Source organism: Terrapene carolina, unplaced genomic scaffold (assembly GCF_002925995.2).
Source record: "Terrapene carolina triunguis isolate 2854851 unplaced genomic scaffold, T_m_triunguis-2.0 Scaffold88, whole genome shotgun sequence".
Classification (NCBI taxonomy): Eukaryota; Metazoa; Chordata; order Testudines; family Emydidae; genus Terrapene; species Terrapene triunguis.
In genome coordinates, this window is record NW_020664439.1 from 43,839,344 (window position 1) to 43,861,170 (window position 21,827).

The 21,827-nt window shown below is 59.4% G+C and overlaps 1 protein-coding gene and 3 non-coding genes across 9 annotated transcripts in view; all 4 read right to left on the reverse strand.

Annotated features, from left to right (window-relative positions):
* Positions 1 to 21,827, reverse strand: part of EIF4G1 (eukaryotic translation initiation factor 4 gamma 1) — a 37,090-nt gene that overhangs the window by 7,233 nt on the left and 8,030 nt on the right. For 2 of the 6 annotated variants that reach the window (XM_026650082.1, XM_024208531.3), the window contains 16 exons: positions 21,201 to 21,300; positions 16,614 to 16,726; positions 13,941 to 14,033; positions 13,510 to 13,576; positions 7,438 to 8,295; positions 7,133 to 7,221; positions 6,570 to 6,765; positions 5,550 to 5,704; positions 3,901 to 4,020; positions 3,426 to 3,599; positions 3,142 to 3,339; positions 2,628 to 2,774; positions 2,290 to 2,526; positions 1,757 to 1,861; positions 577 to 733; positions 67 to 167 (listed from right to left, as the gene is read on the reverse strand). In XM_026650082.1, the coding sequence (XP_026505867.1) occupies positions 67 to 167; positions 577 to 733; positions 1,757 to 1,861; positions 2,290 to 2,526; positions 2,628 to 2,774; positions 3,142 to 3,339; positions 3,426 to 3,599; positions 3,901 to 4,020; positions 5,550 to 5,704; positions 6,570 to 6,765; positions 7,133 to 7,221; positions 7,438 to 8,295; positions 13,510 to 13,576; positions 13,941 to 14,033; positions 16,614 to 16,726; positions 21,201 to 21,300 (2,910 nt within the window). Of the gene's footprint in view, positions 1 to 66; positions 168 to 576; positions 734 to 1,756; positions 1,862 to 2,289; positions 2,527 to 2,627; positions 2,775 to 3,141; positions 3,340 to 3,425; positions 3,600 to 3,900; positions 4,021 to 5,549; positions 5,705 to 6,569; positions 6,766 to 7,132; positions 7,222 to 7,437; positions 8,296 to 13,509; positions 13,577 to 13,940; positions 14,034 to 16,613; positions 16,727 to 19,798; positions 20,102 to 21,200; positions 21,301 to 21,827 lie in introns of those variants that run through there. The other 4 variants (XM_026650085.1, XM_026650083.1, XM_026650084.1 and 1 more) reach the window with 4 other exon arrangements.
* Positions 3,779 to 3,856, reverse strand: LOC112112572. The gene has a single exon (XR_002908613.1). It is a non-coding gene; the product is annotated as a small nucleolar RNA SNORD66 (small nucleolar RNA).
* LOC112112571 lies at positions 6,445 to 6,521 on the reverse strand. The gene has a single exon (XR_002908612.1). It is a non-coding gene; the product is annotated as a small nucleolar RNA SNORD66 (small nucleolar RNA).
* Positions 6,987 to 7,063, reverse strand: LOC112112573. Its single transcript, XR_002908614.2, has one exon. It is a non-coding gene; the product is annotated as a small nucleolar RNA SNORD66 (small nucleolar RNA).

Genomic DNA, 21,827 nt, shown 5'->3' on the forward strand with positions numbered 1-21,827 from the left:
GTGGCTGAAGAGAGCTCCCTTCCCACAGACACCACCAACGCCCACCCCCATCCCCACCCCACTCACCTTTGTGATCTTGGTTATCCGGCTGGTGTCAATAGGCCTGTTGCCCTTGCTGATGGGGACAGTGTTCCAGCCATCATCTGCAACCTGGCTCCCTCGTCCACCTGTACGGCACAGGGACAGACCAGGCCAAGGTCACCAGCCACCCCCAGCACCACTGAGAGATACAGACCCCCCCACATCACGCTCACAGGGCAGAGCCAGGGCCTGAGGGAGCAGGCAGCCCCAGGCCCAGCTGCACAGTTCTCCTGCCCACAGGAACATGGGACCCTGCCCCGGCGGGCGCTCTGGGTCTGCTGGGGCGAGGGCTATCAGCCATCCCCAAGAGCCCCAGGTGGGCGTGTGGAAAGGGTGAACCATTCAAACTGGTCTGTAAATGTCACAGGCCTGAGACCCTGGGAGCAGCAGGGTCAAGAGCCCCCCAATCCCAGCACTCGACATGGTTTGCCTGTCCCCCTGGCCAGGGCCATGGGGACTCAGCAACGTGCTCCAAGAAGCTCACTGGCCTCTCACCTCCAGATGAGGAACCAGGAGGCCCTCTCCTCTTGTCCTGCTTTGACATGAGCTGCTGCACTTTGATGTGCTCCCGATGCTCCTCCATCTCCGCCTCCTTGTGGATCTGGTCGATGGTTTTAGGGCCCTGGTCCCCTCGCCGCGGCACCCAGTTATTCTGCAAAGGGCACAGGGGGAGCGGGGGTTACAGTGGCTGCGGGAGGGGGAAAGGATCCATCGGGCTGTCTACGCACTGCCTTACCCATCTGTGCAGGACTGGAATGGCCAGATGGGGCACATTGGCATAGGATTCTCCAGCATCCGGCACCCCGCCAGGGGCTCACTCCGCACAGACACGGTTCCACCCACACGCTGCCTCAGCTACCTGCCTTCGAATCCAGAGCCCGTTGCCATCGCAGCCAGGCATTGATTTCCCGGCCCCCCCCTCCGGCAGCGGGGCAGCCTTCATGGACTCTCTCCAGCTCCAATCACCGGCCCAGACAGCCTCCTGCTGTTTTCCCAGGCCAGTACCAGGTGGCATGCCACCCGCACATCTCTGGAGGGGTGGGGGCTACACAATGCCAACCAACCCAGGGGGAGGTGGGGGGGAGGGAGAGAAGATCTGTGGGTTTGATGGCCACAGCGCTGCTCTATGCCAGACCCCACCGTGCCCCCCTCTGCCTGGCTCTCGGGGTTTGCAGCAGCCTTTGGTGCAGAGAGGTTCAGAATCGGGAGCCTCCCTGCATCAAACAGCTGTTGGAGGGATTCTAGCCAAGGCCCAGAGGCTAGCAGGGGCTGCGGCGCAGCTGGCTGCGTTTGCCACGTGGGACCCCAGCAACAGGGGTCACTAGCTGGGAGCAGAGGTCACGGTACGGGCGTGGATCCCAAAGCCTTTGAGCTGACGCCCTCCAGCCAGGAAGGGGGCGGGGCACACACCTTACCCACCACGGTCATGCCTGTCTATTCAAGAGCCAAGGCTGGCCCCATGGATCCAGGGGGAGGGGAGGGGAGGGGTGTGGGCTTGACACCCATCTATCCCAAGGCTGGAGGAGGGATGTGTACTTCACCCAACCCAGCAGGGTCATGCCCCCGTCTATCCTGAGGACATGGGGGTGGGGCTGGCACTCATCTACCTGTGTGTGCACGTCCCTTACCCGGGAGGGTCATGCCCGCCTATCCAGGGGCAAGGCTGGCACCTTACCCGCCTGAGGTCAATCACATCCTGCAGCATGAAGCGAATTCGAGACGACGTTTTCTTCTCCTTAATGATCTTATCCATCTGGTTGAAATACTGATCCATTCTGGGCTGCACGAGGGGAGACAGCGTTACCCCAGTCACCACCATGCCCTCCCCACGCCTGGCATGGCAGCGTGCCAGGGCCCCACGGCTCCCTGCGCTAGGGCTGCGAGCGCAGCATCCCGGGGCACCGGTCGCCTGGGGGAGGCACTGACTCCCCAGCCCCAACAGCTCAGCCCCACACACGCTCCCTGCCCCTCTCCAGAGCCCCCCATAGGCAGCATCAACAACCCTCCCTGCAATGGGGTGCCAGGGCCAGCATGGCTCTGAAGGGCAACGCCTGGTACCCTACAGTCCTAGGCCATTGAGCAAGGTGGAGCAGCCTGTAGGGACAGCTGCTGCCACACCCCCTGCTTTCCGGTGCTCCCTGGCTCTCCTGGGCACCCTGACCGACAGGCCCGGGGCAGGGAAGCCGGGGGGAGAGGGCGGCAGGTTACCTTGGCTTTCTCGAAGTCCAGGTCCTTGCCAATGGTGGTGAGCAGGCGGCACAGGCACTCGAGCGACTCCTCGTCATGGTTCTTGAGCAGCTTGACCACGCAGTCATGCATGATGGCCTCCGTCAGCATCTTCAGCTTGAAGAGCTCCCCGATGAACTTGATGTTCCCCAGAGAGCGTCTCCTGGCCTTGTCCCGCGCATCGTCCAGCTCCTCCTTCAGGCGAGCCTTCTCCTCCGGCTGTGGGGAGGGGAGGAGAGCGGGGTTTAGCCCGGAGAGCCGCATCCCGCTGCTCCCGATCACACCTCGCCCCCCTGCCCCCTGGGAACAGCCCCACTCACGGCAGCAGCGTCGTCCATCTCCTTCTGCTTCTTCTCAAAGATCTCGTCGTCGTCCTTGTCCTTCTCAAACTCCTTCTGGCAGCGGTTCAGCAGCAGCTTGCGGAAGTTCACGGTCACCGCCGGCTTGTCAGTCGTGGGGACTTTCAGCTGCAGGGAGGGACGGGACCAGAGATGAGGGGGGGTAATACCCACCAGGCAGGCCAACCAGCCCTATACCCTCACCCCCCGCAGCCAGTCCTGCTCCAGCCCAACAAGGGGACAGCTGCCAGCTGCACCCCACGCAAGGTGCAGTGTCTGAGCCATTAGAGCTGGGAGCCTGGACTCGTGGCTTCCATCCATCCCCAGCTCTGCCACCTCATATAAATCCCTCTGTTGACCCCCGCGGTGCCTCAGTTTCCCCACCTGTAAGATGGGGGTCCCGGCTCCACAAAGGCTCTAAGAGGCTCTGATTTCTGTGGTGGGAAGGTGCCAGGGCACACAGAGCTCGGAGGAGCTGAGCCCTCAGGGCACTCACCCCCATAAGGCAACGGCACATGTTGGCATAGGCAACGGAGAAGTTTGGCTCGGAGATGGCCTTCTCGAAGATGAGGTCAATGACGCCCTTGAGCCGCTCCTCGGTGTCAATGGACAGCTCCGTGACCTGCTTCATCAGCTGCTGGAACATCTGCGGCGTCAGCTTGTTCAGGATGCTACGCACGCGCCGGAACAGGTCCTGCAGGGACGCCCCAGACACGGTGAGTGAGAGCCGGCCCCATCCGCCCCAAGCCCCCTCGCTTCCCACAGCTCCTCCATACCGACCTGCGTCTTGATGTTGTCAGGATCCTCCTCCTCGGCAGCCCGCTTGCTGGTGGGCTTCCAGGCCTTCTCAGCCTTGTTGAGCTTGATGTCCTCGTTCAGGGACACCGTGGCAATGATTTTCCGGGGCTCTTTCCTCTGGCTCTGCTGCGAGCGGCGTGGGCCCAACCCTGCGGGCTGAGGAGGAGGAACAGGAGACATCAGCACTTCCCTTCTCATCTCCCCACATGCCACTGTCAGGCAGACTCGGGGCTTTGCACCCCATGCAATGGGTCTGTATCCAGCTCCCAAGCTGGGGAGCCCCCCACTGTAAGAACAAGCCAGATGGGCCGATGGCACCAGCACAGGCTCCTGGGCCCGTTCAGATCCTCGGTTCCATCACAGAGCATCAGTGGCCCAGACACGATGGCACAAACAGGAGATCATCATGCAGGCGAGCAGGAAGGAGGCTGAGGCTGGTGACCTTTGAAGCACTTACCGGTCCCCGGTTGCCCATGGACGGACGGCCCAGGTTGGCAAAGGAAGGGGTGAAGTCAGGGCCGCAGTTCATCCCGCTTAGGCGGATGGGGTCCAGCGGTCGCATAGGCGTTTTATTCACCTGCAAGTCAGAAGGGGGGGAGGGGGGGAACCCACTGAGAATTCCCAGTCTGCTGGGCTGAAGGCAGAGCCAGGCCCCATTGGCAAGCTACATCCTCAGGCTGCCCAGTGGAGAAGGGTCACTGCAGTAGAGGGGGCAATGCCAGGAGGGGAGCAGGGCACCCAGAAGGCTCAGGCCATAGAGCTCTACCAGGGCCCAGTGGGAGCGCAGCAAGGAAAATGGCTGGATCACATTCTCATAAGAACGTCCAGGCTGGATCAGACCAAAGGTCCATCTAGCCCAGTATCCTGTCTTTCGACAGTGGCCAATGCCAGGTGCCCCAGAGGGAATGAACAGAACAGGTCATCATCAAGTGATCCACCCGTCGCCCATTCCCAGTTCTGGCAAACAGAGGCTAGGGACACCATTCCTGCCCATCCTGGCTAATAGCCATTGATGGACCTGTCCTCCATGAACTTATCTAGCTCTTTTTGAACTCTGTTAGTGTCTTGGCCTTCACAACATCCCCTGGCAAAGAGTTCCACAGATTGATTGTATGTTGTGTGAAGAAATACTTCCTTATCTTTGTTTTAAACCTGCTGCCTGTTTACTTCATTTGGTGACCCCTAGTTCTTGTGTTATGAGGAGTAAATAACACTTTCTCCACACCAGTCATGATTTTACAGACCTCTATCATATCTCCCCTTAGTCATTTCTTCTCCGAGCCGTCCCAGACGTGTTAATCTCTCCTCACATGGAAGCTGTTCCATACCCCTAATCATTTTTGTTGCCCTTTTCTGAACCTTTTCCAATTCCAATATATCTTTTTAGAGATGGGGCGACCACATCTGCACGCGGTATTCAAGATGTGGGCGTACCATGGATTTATATAGAGACAATAGGATATTTTCTGTCTTATTATCTATCCCTATCTTAATGATTCCCAACATTCTGTTCACTTTTTTGCCTGCCGCTGCAAACTGATTGGATGTTTTCAGAGAACTCTCCACAATGACTCCAAGAGCGCTCTCTCGAGTGGTAACAGCTAATTTAAACCCCATCATTTTGTACGTACAGTTGGGGTTGTTTTCCAACGCGCATTACTTTGCATTTATCAACATTCTCTTCTCCCACAGCAAGGGGAGATGGCACGGATGGGACAACTCCACGGGAAGGCACCTCTGGCATGTCTCAGCCAAGGAGCTGCTGTTGTTTGTACAGTGCCCCAGGCAGGGTCAGAAGCAGCAAGTGAGGCTCTGCCCATTCCAGACTGGGCACTTTTCTCAGCTGCCCAGCACCACGTGCCCGAGTGCACCGGATGACTTCAGAACAGCTACTGGCCCAGTGGGTATCACCTCTATTTCCACTGGGATCTGATCCAGGCCATGGCAATGCCCATTCCCAGTGCCCATCCCGCCACCCGAGCTACTTGGGTCTCATGTTCTGGCCATAGCAGAGTCCACAGAGAGACCGAGCATGGAACTAAGAGCGGTTAGTGGCATTTCCCCCATCTGGTGGTAAGCTCACGCCAGTAGATCCAGGGTCCTCACCAGTCTGGTGGTGGCACTGACCTTGTCCAGCACCACATCGCTGATCTGGGGCAGCCCCTCGGGTTTCTGCATGCTGGCAAAGATGAACTGGAAGCCCAGCAGGAATTCCCGGTCGTATCTCTTCTTCTCCTCTGGGTTCAGGGGCTTCCATTGTTCTGTGGCGGAGGAAAGGAGACCACCCTGAAAAACCACATCCCTCCCAGCCACAGCCCACACCCGGGGGACGTCGCAAGGCGGGAAGAAGGGGCAGAGAAGCAGCAGGCAAGGCAGGGAGAGAGGAGCAGCCCCACACGGCAGGCACTGAGCGGTACTGGCCCCAGCCTGGCCCCAGGGGCTCCCTGCAGTGGGAGAAAGGTCACGCCTGGCTCAGTGGTGACACTGCCAGTCTCTGCCCACCACCCTGATGTAAGGGGATGTGGGAAGCCAAGCCCACATCAACCCAACATGGCAGATGCAGATCCTTGTGCCGTGACGGCCTATCAGGAGGCTCCACAACAGGGCAGCCTCACATACCGCAGAGGGGCAGCCAGCGGGCAAAGCCTGCAGGCCACAGGGCATGCTGGGACCAGCAGCTCTTCCAGCTCCCCGACGTGCAGGGCTGGAATCACCCCTGGGGTTCCGGCGTCTGCAGGACCCAACCTGCAGCCTAAGCCTGAAGCTCCTGCCCTGCCCGAAGACCCACTGTCCTCCAGCGCCCACTGGACTAGCAGGTTGTGAATGGATCTGCCCCCCCAGCTCCAGTCTGCGCTAGGTGCTAGTGGGCCCTGCTGGGGTCGAGTCTCTGCAGAAGCCGGCCAGCCAGGACAGTGACCAAGGGGACGTGAAAGCCAAGAGCAGTGAAAGTCAGCGGGACGACCGGCACGCGCTCCCGGCACCCCACCAGTGCAACCCCCGCCTGCTCAGATCCTCAGTTCCATCACAGAGCGTCAGTGGCCCAGACACGATGGCTCATAGCGGATGTCATCACAGTAGGCCGGGACGGTCCGAGCGCAAGAAGCAAGCAATGAGCAGGACACCTACTTTGGCTGAAGGAAGGCTCACCTTCCTTGTACTGGTACTTCTGATCTGCAGCCTTGAGCTTCTCCGGATCCAGCTTGTCCTCCTTCTCTTCCCAGGTCTCCTCCGTCTCCTCCTGGGGGCAGGCTGGGGCGGCCTCCTTGGGCTCAGGGACTGGGGGCTTGTTCTCCACCTCAGAGGCACCATCGCTGATCTGAGACTTCCAATGAAAGGAGCCAGCGAGACAAGAAGTGAGCGAGGAACCCAGCCAGACCCTCCCAAGACCCTGGAAACGTACTCAGGGCCCCCAGGATTCCCCGTCCCATAGCAGCCCCCAGTGCAGAGAGCTCCCAGTTAGAGGGAGCGCTAGGCACACAGCTACCCCATGCCCTCAAGCCCTGGCCCTGCTGGGGGGAGCCCCGGAACCCGGACTCCCTGCTGCAACTCAGATCCTCAGTTCCATCACGGTGCATCAGTGGCCCAGACACGATGGCACTAACAGGAGCTCATCACGAGAGGCAGCAGCCCTGGGCGGTGCGGGGGTGGGAACGCGGCGCCCACGCTGGCTCAGAAGACCACACACCCACCTCTTTAAAGGCATCCAGCAGGTCGCCCACGGCTTCCTTCTTGTTGAGCTCCTTCATTTTCCGCTTTTTCTTTGGCACCGACACGGCGACTGGAGGGGAGAGGTGGGCAAGTGAGACCCTGGCCCCGCAAGGGGTAGAGAGATACGTGCCCCGGCCACCCCTCCAACGAAAAAAACAAACAAACCACATTTTGAGCCCCGCCCCCCTGCAGTACAGGGAGAGAGTCCCCTGCTACGATGGAGCTTCCCGCTCCAGGAGCCCCCCATCCTTAGCCCAGGGGTGCCTCTCCCCCCCAGCCCCCACACCTTGCATGATCTCCTCGGAGCTCTGGGAAAGAGGCGCTTCCAACGGGGAATTCTGCTCTGGTGCTTCTAGGAGCCCCTCGCACTCCTCTTCTTCCTCCTGTTCCTCCTCCTCCTCCTCCTCTGCAGGGGGGGAGGCTGGGAGGGCCGGCTCCTCTGCCTTAACCTCCTCGGGTTCCGAGATGGGGCTGACGTCCGACTCCGGCTGCTCCACCGGCTCGTCGGCCTCCTGCTTGCCAGGTACCTCCAGCCCGTTGGGCAGCGCCAGCTCCTCTGGCTGGGCAACAGGAGACTCCACGACTGGCTCTGGCTGGCGCACAGGTGGCTCGGCCACTGGCTCTGGCGTTTCCTCCAAGACTCCATTGGATTCAACAACAGCCTCGCTGGAGGCCTCTTCCTGGGGGGGCGGGGGGCTGGGGGGAGCAGCAGGCTTGGCTGGCAGCTCCTCCTCCAGGGGCACCTCCTCCGGGGGTGCCACCTCCACGGGTGCCACCTCCTCCATTGGTGCCACCTCCTCTTGTGTTTCTACCAGCACCGGTTGGGCAGGGGGTTCCAGGACAGGGGTGGCAGCTGCCTCCTCCTGGGGCTCTGTGTCCAAGGCAGGGGCTTCCTCGGGCTGCTCCATGCCCCCTGGCACTGTAGTGGTGGCTTTAAGAGGTTCGTGAGTGTCTGCAGGAGCCTCAGCCAGCTCCGCTTTAGTGTCCACGTCCACTGGGCTCTCCAGCGGCACCAGCGGCACCGGGGCCAGCAGCACAGGCTCTACCTCGGCGATCAGGGGAGGCGGGGGAGACGGGGACGCTGATTTACTTGGCTCTAGGGAGACAGGTTTACTTACAACCGGGACAGGCTTTGGGCGGTCATCTGCAAAGAAGGGAGACAGGGCGTTAGCGGTGCCCAGGGAAAGCTCGCCTCCCCGGGCCAATCCATCGAGCTGGGGGCACAGGTGGGCTATTGGGGGCCAACTGGCTGCCACAGACGAGGGAGGGGCTCAGGGTCACGGGGGGAAGCCAAGGAAGCAGGATTGGGTGAAGCACCAGACAAAGGCGGAAGAACAAAGGAGCCAGTGTGAGGAGCAGGAAGAGACAGGAGGAAACAGCAGCAAGGAGGAGGAGGAGGAAGAACAGAGGGCAAATGTCTATGGAGACGAAGGAGGGTCCTGCCCCACAGGAGCAAGGGGGGTTGCAGCAGACAGGGGAGATCAGGCATCAAGGGGCTGAACTGCTAACAAATACACCCGCAGTCGGCGACTGTGCTGGCGCACAGCACGCAGGAGACTGGGCTCTAAAGAGGCACTGGAGTGAAGCTGGGAATCACATACAAGGCTTCAGTGCCACATCAGATCACAAGAGCGGCCACACTGGGTCAGACCATGGGCCATTATGCCCGGTCTCCGACAGTCGCCCACACCACAGCTTCAAGGGGAGTGTACAGAACAGAGCAATTATGAAGTGATCCACTCATCTTCCTCTCCTGCTTCTGATAATCAGAGGATTAGGGTCACCCAGAGCATGGAGCTGCATCTCTGACCATCTTGGCTAATAGCCATTGACAGACCTGTCCTCCAGTTTTGTTTTGTTTTTGAACCCAGTTACACTTTTGGCCATAACATACAGTGGCAATGAGTTCCACAGGTTAATTGCGCATAGTGTGAAGGAATACTTCCTCTTGTTTGTATAAACTCTCTGCCTATCAATTGCATCGGGTGACCCCTCGTTTTTGTAGGGTGTGAAATGGTAAATAACACTTCCCTATTCACTTTCTCCGCCCCATTCATGATTTTAGAGACCTCTGTCTTATCCCTCCTTGGTCATCTTTTTTCTATGCTGCCTAATCCCTTTAGTCTCTCCTCGTATGGAAGCTGGTCCATACCTCTAATCATTGTTTGTTTCCCCTCCACTATATCCTCTGGACACAGTATTCAAGGTGTGAACACACCATGGATTTATATAGAGGCATTATATTTTCTGTCTTATTTTCTATCCCTTTCCTAATAGTTCTTAACTGCTCACCTTTTTGACCACTGCTGTGCATTGTGCAGTAGTTTTCAAAGAACTATCTACGGTGACTCCAAGATCTCTTTGAGTGGTAACAAGAAAAGAACAGTGTAGTTCCCCCTTTTAAAGTTAAATGTTACTACAGTGGGTATACGTATCGCTGGGATTATTTTTTTCAATGTGCATTACTTTGCACTTATCAACATTGAATTTCGTCTGCCATTTTGTTGCCCCGTCACCCAGTTTTGTGAGAGCTTCTAATTCCTTGCAGGCAGCTTTGGACACGAATGATTTTGTATCATCTGCAAACTTTGCCACTTCACCGTCTGCTCCTTCTTCCAGATCGCTAATGAAAATGTTGAACAGCACTGGTCCCAGTGCAGATCCTTGGGGGACCCTGCTGTTCACCTCTCTCCACTGTGAAAACTGACCATTTATTTCTACCCTTTGTCTCCTATCTTTCAACCAGTTACTGATCCATGAGAGGACCATCCCCCTTATCCCACAGCTACTTAGTTTCCTTAAGAGCCTTGGTGTGTGACCTTGTTAAAGGGTTTCTGAAAATCCACATACACTGTCAACTGGATCCCCCGATCCACGTTTGGTAACTCCCTCAAAGAATTCTGATAGATTGGTGAGGCATGACTTCCCTTTATAAAAGCCGTGTTGACTCTCCCCCAACAAATCATGTTCATCTATGCGTCCGATAGTTCCCAGAGTGATGCAATGTTCATCTAGGTGTCTGATAATTCCCAGCTACTTGGCCAAATGCCTCTGGTAGAGGGCGCAAATATGCTTGCTCGCCCTGGGCACTAAAATGCCTAGTTAGGACTCTGCCCCAGGGCCTCCACCCCCAGACTATTTACTGGGTTGTGATAAGCCATAAACATTTACAAGTGACTGTTGCGTTATTTCACTGGAGGTCAGACTTGCGGAGTGTCATTGCCGGGATGCACTCTTGCTGACATGCTCAAAGAATTCTAATAGATTAGCAAGGCACAACTTTTCCCCTGCAGACTTGGGCTGATTGTCTGCATCATCGCAGGATCCTGTAAGTGTCTTATCTTTTCACCCCACTACTGTATCCACCATAGTAACATTTAACTTTAAAAAAGGGAACTACACAGGAATGAGGATGGTAGTTAGAGGGAAATTAAAAAGAGAACAAAGGTAAAATGCCTGCAAGCAGCATGGAGACAACTTTCAAAACACCTTAATAGAGGCTCAGACTAAATGTATACCCCAAATTAAATAAAATCAAATCCCAGTGAGAAAAACAGGGAGGGAGGGATAGCTCAATGGTTCAAGCATTGGCCTGCTAAACCCAGGGTTGTGAGTTCAATCCTTGAGGGGGCCACTTTGGGATCTGGGGCAAAAATCAGTACTTGGTCCTGCTAGTGAAGGCAGGGGGCTGGACTCAATGACCTTTCGAGATCCCTTCCAGTTCTATGAGATAGGTATATCTCCATATAAAAAATAAAAATAAAAAAAGCAGCACAAACTCTGGCAAGTAAAATGTAAAAGTATAAGAAGTCTGGCCAGGAAAGAATTTGAGAAGCAACTTGCTAAAGATGCAAAAAACAAGTGCGTGAGAAGCAGGAAGCCTGCCAAACAGTCAGACACCAGATGTGTTAAAGCAGCACTCAAGGAAGACAAGGTCATTGCAGAGAAGCTAACTGAATTCTTTGCATCAGTCACCACAGAGGATCTGGCGGAAGATGCCTCAAAAAGATAGCTCTGATGTGGGTAACAAATCTAAAGCACCATCCCAAATTGATGTGCCAGTAGGAGAGGTTTAAGACCAGATTACTGTTTAGTTTATCAATGAGTCACCAGGACCAGATGGGATTCACCCAAGAGATCTGAAGGAACTCAAATGAAATTGCGGAACTACTGTCTGTAACATGTAACCTATCACTGAAATCACCTCTGTACCAGATGATGAAGGTAGCTAATCTAGTGCTGATTTTTAAACCGGGCTCCAGAGGAGACCCCGGCTGTTACGCCGAACTTCAGCACTGGACAAATTGGTAGAAACCAGACTCTGCAGGGAAAAGCTGTGCCTTGCTAATCTATTAGATTTCTTTGAGCACATCGGCAATGACACCCCACAAGTCTGACCTCTAGTGAAACAACACAACAGTCACTTAGACCAGTGGTTCTCAACCCTTCTGGGCTCAGGACCCACTTGTAAATGCCTATGGCTTGTCACGACCCAGTAAATAGTCTGGGGGTGGAGGCCCTGGGGCAGAGCCGTACCTAGGCATTTTAGCACCCAGGGTCTGCAAGCATGCAGGAGGGAGAGGGGGGCGCGGTGCACAGACCGCCCCATTTTTTGGTTGCGCCCCCCCAACCGAGACAGGCTGGGTGGCCCGCTGCGATGAGTCGGGGGTGGAGGTGGTGGTCCCTCCCTGAGCCCCGCCGTGCAGGGCTGGCCCAAGCCAACTGGCGTCGCCAGCCCGAGCCACCCCCATGGCTTTGCACCTTGGGTAGCTGACCTGCTTGCTCCACCCTGGTTACAGCCCTGCCCTGGGGTGGTTTCGGTTGGATCCTGCACCCTGGTGGGGTTGGGTCCTGCCCCGGCACTCACACCACAGTGGCAGTTCCTGCAGCTCCCGTGCTGTGGGGCTGCCTGGGCTTGGCTCTCTGCTCCGGGCATCGCAACCTCCGGGGTTGCAGCAACACTCAGGCTTGGCCCCGCCCCCCGACTGGACCAAATGTGCGAGAGTGGAGTTGTGACCTGGCTCACTGGGTTGCAGTGCCACTCACTCAAATTTGGCCTACCCAGGCTTCCGTCGTCATGACGGCTGGGCTAACCCTGCGTGTCACTGGAACCCGAGAGGTTGCAGTGCCTGGAGCAGGGAGGCGATCCCAGTCAGCCCCATGGGACAGGGACCCCAGGAGCTGCCACGCAACCCTTTGAAACATTCTGGTTGAGAACCCCTGATACAGACAAATCACTAAGCCTTCCCGGAGGTGGGGCAGGACAAGGGGCCCAACAGCAGGAGGAGGGAGTGGAAACGAGTGAGAATTGTCTGGGGTGGGTTTGGATAGCTCCGTGAAATCAAGACTTATTGGCTTCTCAGCACTGGAAGAGGCACCCTGAGCATGGAATGGTTCTAGCATCTAGGTAGGAATGTCAGACTAATGGCAGCAGAAGCTACAAGTGGCCACAGGGTTCGTATATATCCAGGCAGGCCCAGCCAGGCAAGAGTCATGGCGACCCTGAGCTAGGAGGCCGGGCCGAGATCACAAAGGGTCCAAAGTGATCAGAAACAGGCAGAAAGGGACAGAAAGACTCAGCTCAGGAAACCACAGCTGATCTCGGAGGGGGAATAACCTGAAATCCAGACCTGCGGCCAGGGTGAAGGAGAAGCTGAGAGAGACCTGGCTTCCCACCATACCAGTTTGCCATGGGACATGGGCACAAAGAAGAGAGGTTGATGCCAGTTTGAGCTCCATACACTGAGCACCCCTGTGCTGGAGCTGGGAGGGCCTGGTCCCTCTCCACACCACTCGAGGGATACCCTGCCCAAGGGGAAGGAGTTCACAGAGTTGGAGAGGCTGAGCCTGGAGCAGAGATGGAGAGCGTTGGGTGTGCTGAGCTTGCAGGAGTCTAACCACCCGACAGGCAGTAAACCCCAAGGAGGGGGGCTCCGGGCAAATGGAGTGACACTAAGAAAGGGGGGATTCTAGGCTGAGTCTTAGGGAGAACGGCCTCCCAGGTACGGCACGTGGGGCTGGAGCATCGACTGCCCAGAGAAGGGGCAGGAGCCACATCGCTTGGGACACTGAACTAGCCTGAGTGCAATGCTGCAGGGACCAATCCTGCCACAGGCTCAGGGCAGGGCCCCCAAGTTCCACAAGAGGAAACCCCCCACCGGCTTCTCCCACCCTCACCCCAACAGCTCCACCTGCAGGGAGTCACAGCCAGGGAGAGAGCAACAGGCCGCAAGTGGGGGACAGTCACCCCAGCCCTTCAGCCGCCTGGCTGCTCTCCTGCTCCTGCCCCAGGTCACACACTGGCCGCAGGCAGCCGATTCTCTCCGTCCGGCACCCCTACCCCAGCCCGGACACCCACCTGGCCGGACAATAACTGCTACGTGGGGCGTCTCTCCATTGGCCTGTGGCTCCAAACCGCTTCCAGGCTGTGGAACAGAAGCACGTGAAGGGTTAATGAGTGCCCTTCCCCCACACCCCTCCACACACACTACTAACTTAAGTCGGTCTAACTACGTCGCTCACTGGTGTGGATTTTCCATGCCCCTGAGTGGGACAACTACCCCCTATCGGGGAGGTGGGAGCGCCCACGCCGAAGGGAGACGTTCTCCTGTCGGCGTAGGTAGCATCTTCATATAAGCGCTACAGCAGCGCAGCTACACCCGTGCAGTGTCGTAAGTGTACACAAGCCCTTAAACTCACAGCCACATACCACCCCGCCCTAGAGAAGGAATATGCAGGGCCCATCACTTGTGGTGGGGGGTGCGGGGGAGCTAGGGAGGGGCCTCTTACCTGAGGAGGGGTGGGGGTGGAGGAGGTCCTTGCTCCAGACATGATTTCTTCGGTGATGTCTTTGCCGCCCTGGTTCGGATCTCGTATCCGGATCTGCCAATATAAGAGAGGCAGAGCAGCAGTTAGTGGGGGGAGGAGGGGGCACACTCCCCCTTCTCCCCACCCCGTTGGCAGGGTGAAGGGAGGGGCACACACTTCCCAAAGCAAGGGACATGCTGGCAGCAGGGCACAGCTAACCAGCTCATGCCACTCCAGGCTGCCCTGCACCCCAGCCCCGACCCCCCCCTGCATGTACAGTGCAGCCAGGCGGAGGCCTCTTGGGGAACCTGCTCCAGGACAGAGCTGCCTGTCAGGCAGTGAGCCCCCTGCACACCCCAGGGCCAGGACAGCCCGTACCTGATCCCCAAGCAGCTGGGTGGGGAGCAGGTCAGGCCAGGCAGGAAGGGGAGGTTTGTTTAGCTTCCGGTGGGCTGCTGTAGCCACGTGGAGCGCAGCACTCACCCCGCTCCAACACACGCTCGGCTGGGACCTCACACAGCCCATGGCAGGGGGCCAGCGCCGCCGCAGCCAGCTGCCATTTCACTCCCTCTTGCTCGGCACATTCCCCAGCTCCCCCCTCCCACAGAGGCCAGGCCAGGAGGAAACGGCTCCTCCTGCCCCAGAGCAGCCAGGATGGGACTTCGGCCGCTGGAGGGGGAGTAGCCAGGCCAAGGGCAGGGGGAGGAAGGCACTTAGCAGCAGCCTGTGAGGTCACAGAGGATCTGTCTGGCAGCCAATGGCAGAGCAGCCCTCCTGGGGTGCTGGGTACATCAGCTCAGCACCAGCTGGGCCCCGCAGAAGCCACCCCACACCCCCAGAGAAGGAGAGACCAGCAGCCCCAGCCAAGACAGCAAACCCCCACCCAGTACAGCCTGGTATCTCCCCCCACTTGGGCAGTGGGACAGTCCAGGCATCTCTACTCCCCCCTGCACACACACCCTCCACTTGGGCAGTGGGACAGTCCAAGCATCTCCCCCCTCCACACCCTACCCCAGCAGGGCCCTGGGACAGTCCTGACATTCTGATTGCATGAGACAAGGGGGTGTCACAATGCTCCGGGAACTGAGCGCCCCCATTGGCTGAACACTCCACTGCATCTGCCCTGGCGTCTCATGCCCCTGCCCTGCCTGTAACCCAGGGTGAGACCCCTTCGGGCAGCGGTGGGACCCCAGGCCCTCAGCCTGTAAGGGACAACCCTGCCCTGGAACCTGGCAGGGGGCCGGGCAAGACAAGCCGGGTTTTATGAGTCTCCACCCTGCCTGCGAGGGGTGCAGCGACCCCCTGAGAACACCCCACCCCCAGCATGGCAGACATCCCCACTGCTGCCAGGGCAGTCACACTCCAAGCCACATGGCAGCTACCTACCCCAAGGGCCCAGCAGGGCACCCCAACACTCCCTGAGGACACAGTGCTATTCTACTCCTCCTGGTCCTGCAATAGCGCCCCCCCTCTCACCTCCACCCGGTGCAGCGTGCACCACACTCTAAGCCACCCCTGCCTACCAGCCTCAGCCTCGCTGCAGAGGGGTGCCTGTGTGGAGAACGTAGGTTGGGATCCATGGTCTCTGCTATGCCCCTCGGGGCAGGGCAGAATGTGGGTCACCTCTGCCCTAGCTGCATGGAGACCCCAAAACTGGTCCCCGGGAATGGCCCAGTCCCCACAACAGATCTGACACCCGCACACCACAGAGCCCCTGGCCGGCACCCCACCCCCCAGCACTGCAGTGGGAATTCTGCCTCCCATAACAGGCAGAGCAGGCTGCCCTTGGCACCGACAGCTCTTCCCCCCCATCCAACGTGGGCTGACGCAGAGACAGCTCCAACAGGCACAGGTGCCTCTTCCCTGCCAGGCTGCCAAGGTGGCCTGCTTCTGCCACAGCATCACGGTGCACAGCCTGGGAAGATGGGGCTCCCGGCAAAGCAGGATCCCCTCCTACGTCCCACTCAACAGCAGCGCAGGTGCCCAGCTGCCCAGGCAGCACGGGCCAGGGCAAACGAGGTGGCAGAGGGTTTGAATGACAAGCCATTCAGGAACAGGTCCCCACATGAGCCAGGGTGGAGCCCGGGGGGGATCTGCCCCCCCGGAAGGGGCCCTGGCAGACCCGAGCTGCAGCGCTCGCAGAGGGCGGCTTAATGCTATAAATAGATCCTGTGCCGAGCCTCCGAGCAACAGCATTACTGCAGGCACCGGCTGGCAACTGCAGCACCCACCCCCAGCCGCAGCAGCCGTGACACAGCAGGTTCTCCCCACCAGGGAGGACAGGGAAGGTCGGGCCTGACTCTGCAGACACAACCGGGAGCCAGCCACGCACTCCCTTCTCCTCACCACCGCCGCCCCCGTCCCCTGTACACAGCCACACACGGCCCACCTCACCCCCACCCACAGTCCCGCCCGCTCCCTGCTTAGTGGGGTGTGCAAGGCCTGGCCAAGCGGCCTCGCATGGAGCTGGGTTCTGGCCTCTCACTCCCCGCAGAGGCAGCATTTTCAGCTGGGGGGTGGGGGGGAAAAACCAGCCTTGAGCCATTCTCAGGCACCCCACAACAGGCTCCATCCCTCACAGCTGGGAGTCACCAGCACAGGGCTCCTGGGGGAGGCAGCGCAAGAACCCAGCCCCCCTCCCCTCGCCCTCCTTACCGTCTTGCGTTCTCGCTTTGTCGGGATGGGCGGCTGCTGGTTCATCATGACCTGGGCAGTGGGGACCCCGGCTGGGAACTGCTGCACCCCCTGAGCAGGGTAATAGGCACCAGCTGGGAAAGGAGAGAGTCAGTCAGAGGAACTGGGTGGTCCAATCCCCATTGCACCAGGCAGCAGCCAGCACTAACAGCCTGGAGCCACCAGACACCAAGTGCCGTTCCCCCCCAGGAACCCCCAGTTCGTGGGCCGGGAATTTTGCCAGGCAGGCCCAGCACAGCAGCCCCTCCCTCACAGAGACACCCCCTGGACACAACCCGGGCAGCTCTTGTTTGGCCTTTCCTGCCCAATGCCACTCAGGGTTGCTGGGGGTCAGAGCTCTCTGGAGCACCAGAGCACTATCCAATGAGCTGCTGCGCCCACAAACACAGGAGGCCCACGGGCTGCTCAGTGGGGCGGGATCCTCTCCCAGCAGTCTCCAGCCCTGGCCAGGAATGTCCCAAACCTGAACAACAGGACCAACCAGCCCTTCCCAGAATTCCTTCCCCGTGATGCAGAGCGTAGCTGAGCTGCCCCCACGTCCAGCCTCCTGCTGCGGAGGGCTAGCCAGCCCCACGCCCACCCCTACCCAGTGGCAAGGCAAGGGAAGCCATCCCACTGGCAGGCAGGAGTTAAACTTGCCACCTAGGTTGCCGGAGCTGGCAGATGAAGCCTGGAGAGAAATCCCTACTCCAGGCCCAGCTACACTTCCCAGAATGCTACAGCACAGCTCAAACTCGCACCCAGCCCCCTTCCAAACCTATCAGGTGGGCAGAGGAGGAAGCCTGTGTGTGTGTGGAGTCCATGCCCCATCCGGAGAGACAGGACGACCCAAGCAAGCACTGGGGTTCAGGTGTCTCCTCCTGCAGCTGCCTTCCTTGTGCCCCAGCTCGGCGGCAGCAGCTCCCCGGCCTTATCTCCCTCACACCAGACTGCACCCGCCCCAGCTCCGCAGAGGAGTAAGAACCAGAGCTGCCAGCCCACTCTGCTCACACCCACAATCCCAGATGGCTGGAGAGCTGGGGCTCAGGCCCCTCATCAGACCCATGGCTGCTAGGCCGGCCAGCATCCCGGGCCCACACAGCTGGACTACAGCACCAGGTAGTAGCCTGACCCCCTTGGGATGAGCCAGGGTCACAACAAGGGCAACATGCCTGAGGTCCCCCAATTCCATGGCTGCTGCAAGGTCCCATGACCCCCAGCTGCAGATGCTGAGCAGACTCAGCCAAACCAGGGCAGAACAGGGCAACCAAGGAGCCAGCAGCCCGGGCCGGCGGCTCAGAGCCAGGGTGACTGATGGAAGTCAGGCAGCGCAAGTCAGAGCTGGTCTGTCTCAGAACCAGGACTGGGAATCAGCTCTCTGCAGAGACCCTGTCTCTGCCCATATCACCAATGGGGGGCCAGGCCCAGGGATAAGGTCCCCATGGCACACAAGAGCATGACCCGGGCACAGGAGGGTGCCCAAGGAGGAAGAGTGTCAGCCTCTGGCCTGAGCTCTGACAGCAGCCAGCCTTCCCTGAACAACGGGCCAGACAGATGCCCCCCACACTCCCCCAGCGGGGCAGGCGACCGTGAGACGGATGCCAGCATGGGGAGGGAGAGACAGTAACAGGTGGGAGCCTGGCCTCCTCCCAAATCCAGCACTTTCCTGGGCTCCTAAACCCCTGGAGGCTCCAGATCTCCACACCAAGGGCGTGGGCCTGTCCCACCCCACTGGCCACCCACACACCCCAGCGGGGCACTCGCTGCTCAGGCTGGGAAGCAGCCATGGGGCAGACCAAGCGTGGGGAGTTCAGGCCGGCTAGCCAGGAACTGTCCTGCTAGCTGGCCAGGGTGGGGAGGGGAATAACCCAAAGTCCCTCCATTCGTAGGAACACGTGGTCCTTTCTAGGGCTCGAGGGCCTGGGAAACTGACAAAGGAGGGGAAGTGACTTGCCCAAGATCACCCGGTGAGTCAGTGGCAGCGCTGGAAACAGAGCCCAGATCTCCTGACTCCTGGTCCTGTGATGAGCCACCAGGCTGCCCTTCCCCAGATAGGGACAGAGCCCCCAGCAAGTGATTGCAGTGGCTCAGCAAAGGAACAAGAGCCCCTCCCATCTGAAGCTCCCGACACCAGCTCAAAGCTGCAGGTTCAAGCCAGCCCTGTTTCTTACAGGCCCCTTGGAGCTTTTCCCCAGCCTCGCTTTCTGGGAGCCAGACTGCCCAGGAACCACACCTCACTGCCCTCATCTTTGCCAGGGTTGGCAGCTGGTGGAGCCCAGGAGCCCTGGTATGCAACACCAGGAGGCTCAGAACAAGATGGAGGGAGAGGTACAATTGCCAGCCAGAGAGGATGCTGGGAAATGTAGTTTCCACATAAAGTTTAGCCAGCCACCCTCCCTCTCCCCTACCACAGCTCAGCCTCCCACAGCATTTGTGGCCAGACGGGCTCCTAGAAGCCAGGTCCTTAGAAAACCTTTCTGATGGCTGGTGACCACCAAGAGGGATCCTTGCCGAGGGCGCCGAATGATGATGCTTTGACAGGAAGCAGCAAGGGGCTGGGAAGCCGGCGTGCCAGGTCCCTCCTCTGGCACGTGCAGCCAGCCGCCTCCCAGGATGGACATTTACTAGTGACTCTGGAGGCCTTGTGCACTGGTGAGAAGCAGCCACGGGGCAGAGCGGTGCAGCTCCTACCACACAAGTCTGCCAATACCCATAGCCCAGACCCCTTCCCTCCACAGCTCTGCTCATGCCCCTCAACCCTGACCCGCAGCTCCCTTTTGCACGTCAGTCCTGGGCCTCCGGCAGGAAGCTACCACTCCCACCAGCCTGCTGCTTTAGGGAGATGAGACACTGATGAGTCACCTGCCCTGTATCTCCATCGAGGGGCTCCGTGCCCCCTTCACACCCGGCCAGTGCCTGGCCGCAGCAGCCCAGCCGGCCTGCCATGACTCACCCACAAGGCTGCAGATGCCACTGCTGACGAGCTGCTGTTACACAAGAGCATGTGGTCAAGAGATGCCGGGGCCTTTGGCTACCCCACCCCCAAGCTGGGGATGAGACACAGACAGGCCTAGCCTGGAGGTTAGCGGAGCCCAGGCCAGCAAGCCTCGGCGTCTGGCTCTCTCCAAGATACTGAATCACAGGTGGGGAGCAGGGGCTGCACCTACCTGTCTCAGGGGGAGCCCATTTTGGTGCTGTGTCCAGAGGCGGCCGCTGCTGGGGATGGGATGAGACGCAGGGCCCAGCGGCTCACATTGCTGTGTCTGCAGAGCCGCCCGCCCGGGATGGATCCAGACTAAATATAGTCACAGTCCTGCTGGCCATGTGAGCGCAGCACGGGGGAGGGGAGGGGCAGCTGGCTGCACAAACCCACCGCTCCACTCCAAGGAAGGGCAACCTGGGAAGGGGGACTGAGGAGCCAAGGCAAGGAGGGGGGCACACGGGAGCCCCCTTCCATACTCCCCCTTGAGCCCTCGGCTTGGCCACGCTCCGGGGACAGGGGCCCGTGTTTATTTAGGGAACAGCTGACTCTGGGGCGGCTGCTGCCTGTTTCCTTCTGCAGTGACCAAAGGGCAGGCTGGGGCTAAAGTCTGCCCGGCCTCTCTGCCAGGACAGTTAAACATTAAGCTGCCCTCGCTGGGGGTGGGCGGGCGGGCAGGGGGCCCTAATGGGGTGGGCCAGCCTCAACGTTCCGCCCCCTCATTTCAGCCCCACGCTCACATCTCTCCTACCCTCTGGCAGTGCCCCCCTCCTGCAGAACAACGCCAATCCCCCTCCCCACCCCACACTTTGGTAGGGACCAGCTCGGGAATGAGGAAAGGGCCATTTCTAGGGAAAACTCTCATCCCCCAACTGCTAAGGGAGGTGCTAAGGGAGGTGTGAAATTCTAAACTCAGTTCACGCCCCCTTCCGATTGGACGCGCATCCCCGGCACAAAGCTAACCCGGCAGAGCTGGGGCAGCAGGGAGTCAGGGGCACTGGGAGAGCGGAGAGCGGGGGAAGCCCAGGGCTGGAATAACAGAGGGGCTGCATGCTGGGATCGAAGGGCATCAGCAGATCTGCGTGGGGCGCAGTGGGGCCCAGGGCTGGAGTAGCAAGGGGGCTGCAGGTCAGGATTGAGGAGCATCAGCAGAGCCGCACAGGGCACAGCGGAGCCTGGACGGGAGTAATCGCACGCTGTGCCTGGCTCTCAACCAGTGACGTCCTGTTGTTCAGGTTTGGGACATTCCTGGCCAGGGCTGGAGACTGCTGGGAGAGGATCCCGCCCCACTGAGCAGCCCATGGGCCTCCTGGAGCAGCTCATTGGGTAGTGCTCTGGTGCTCCAGAGGGCTCTGACCCCCAGCAACCCTGAGTGGCACCGGGCAGGGAAGGCCAAGCAAGAGCTGCCTGGATTATGTCCAGGGGGTGTCTCTGTGAGGGAGGGGCTGCTGTGCTAGGCCTGCCTGGCAAAACTCCCAGCCCACAAACTGGGGGGAGGGGGGGAAGAGACTGCACTTGGTGGTTTCAGGTGCCCCAAACTCCCACCCCAGACTGAATGGAAGAGGAACGGCGTCCCCGGGGGCCCTTACCGTAGGTGCCAAATTCCGGGGGGTTGGCTCCAGGATAAAAGCTGGGGGCGCCCGGCTGGACTGGGTACTGCTGAGTTGGAACAACATACGTGGAGCGACCCTGGGTGGGCAGAGAAGGACACGCCGGTTACTGCCCGCCAGGCCCTGGAGTACACATCTTCATGCCACAGAGATCTGAGGGGACTCTCCCAGCAACCGTCACGGAGGGCAGGACCCAGAGCGTGGGCAAGGCTGGCAAGCAGGGCAGCACGCACGCTGCAGAGCAGGAGGGCCTTGGCATCAGGCTGCTGGCCCCACGGGACCTGGCTCAGCGGAGCAGGCGGTCAGTCCCTGCCAGTCCAGCAGTGAGCAGGGCTTGCAACCGCACCTGGCCCTCGAGGCTTCCTGGGGCAGAGGTGACACACGGTGTCACTCAGCACCAGCCTTTCCACCCCAACAGCAGCACAATGGGCTTTCAGAGGGCCTGGGGCTGGGCCCCCTGCATGGAGCAGCAGAGAAAGAGGGCCAAGGTCCATAGGACTTCCCATGGGGGAGCCCCAGAGCCTTCCCTCCCGCTCATAAGATGATGATCTGGTGGTCGATTCTGTCCTGATGACGCCACACCCCCATTTCAAAGCCAGTTTGAGC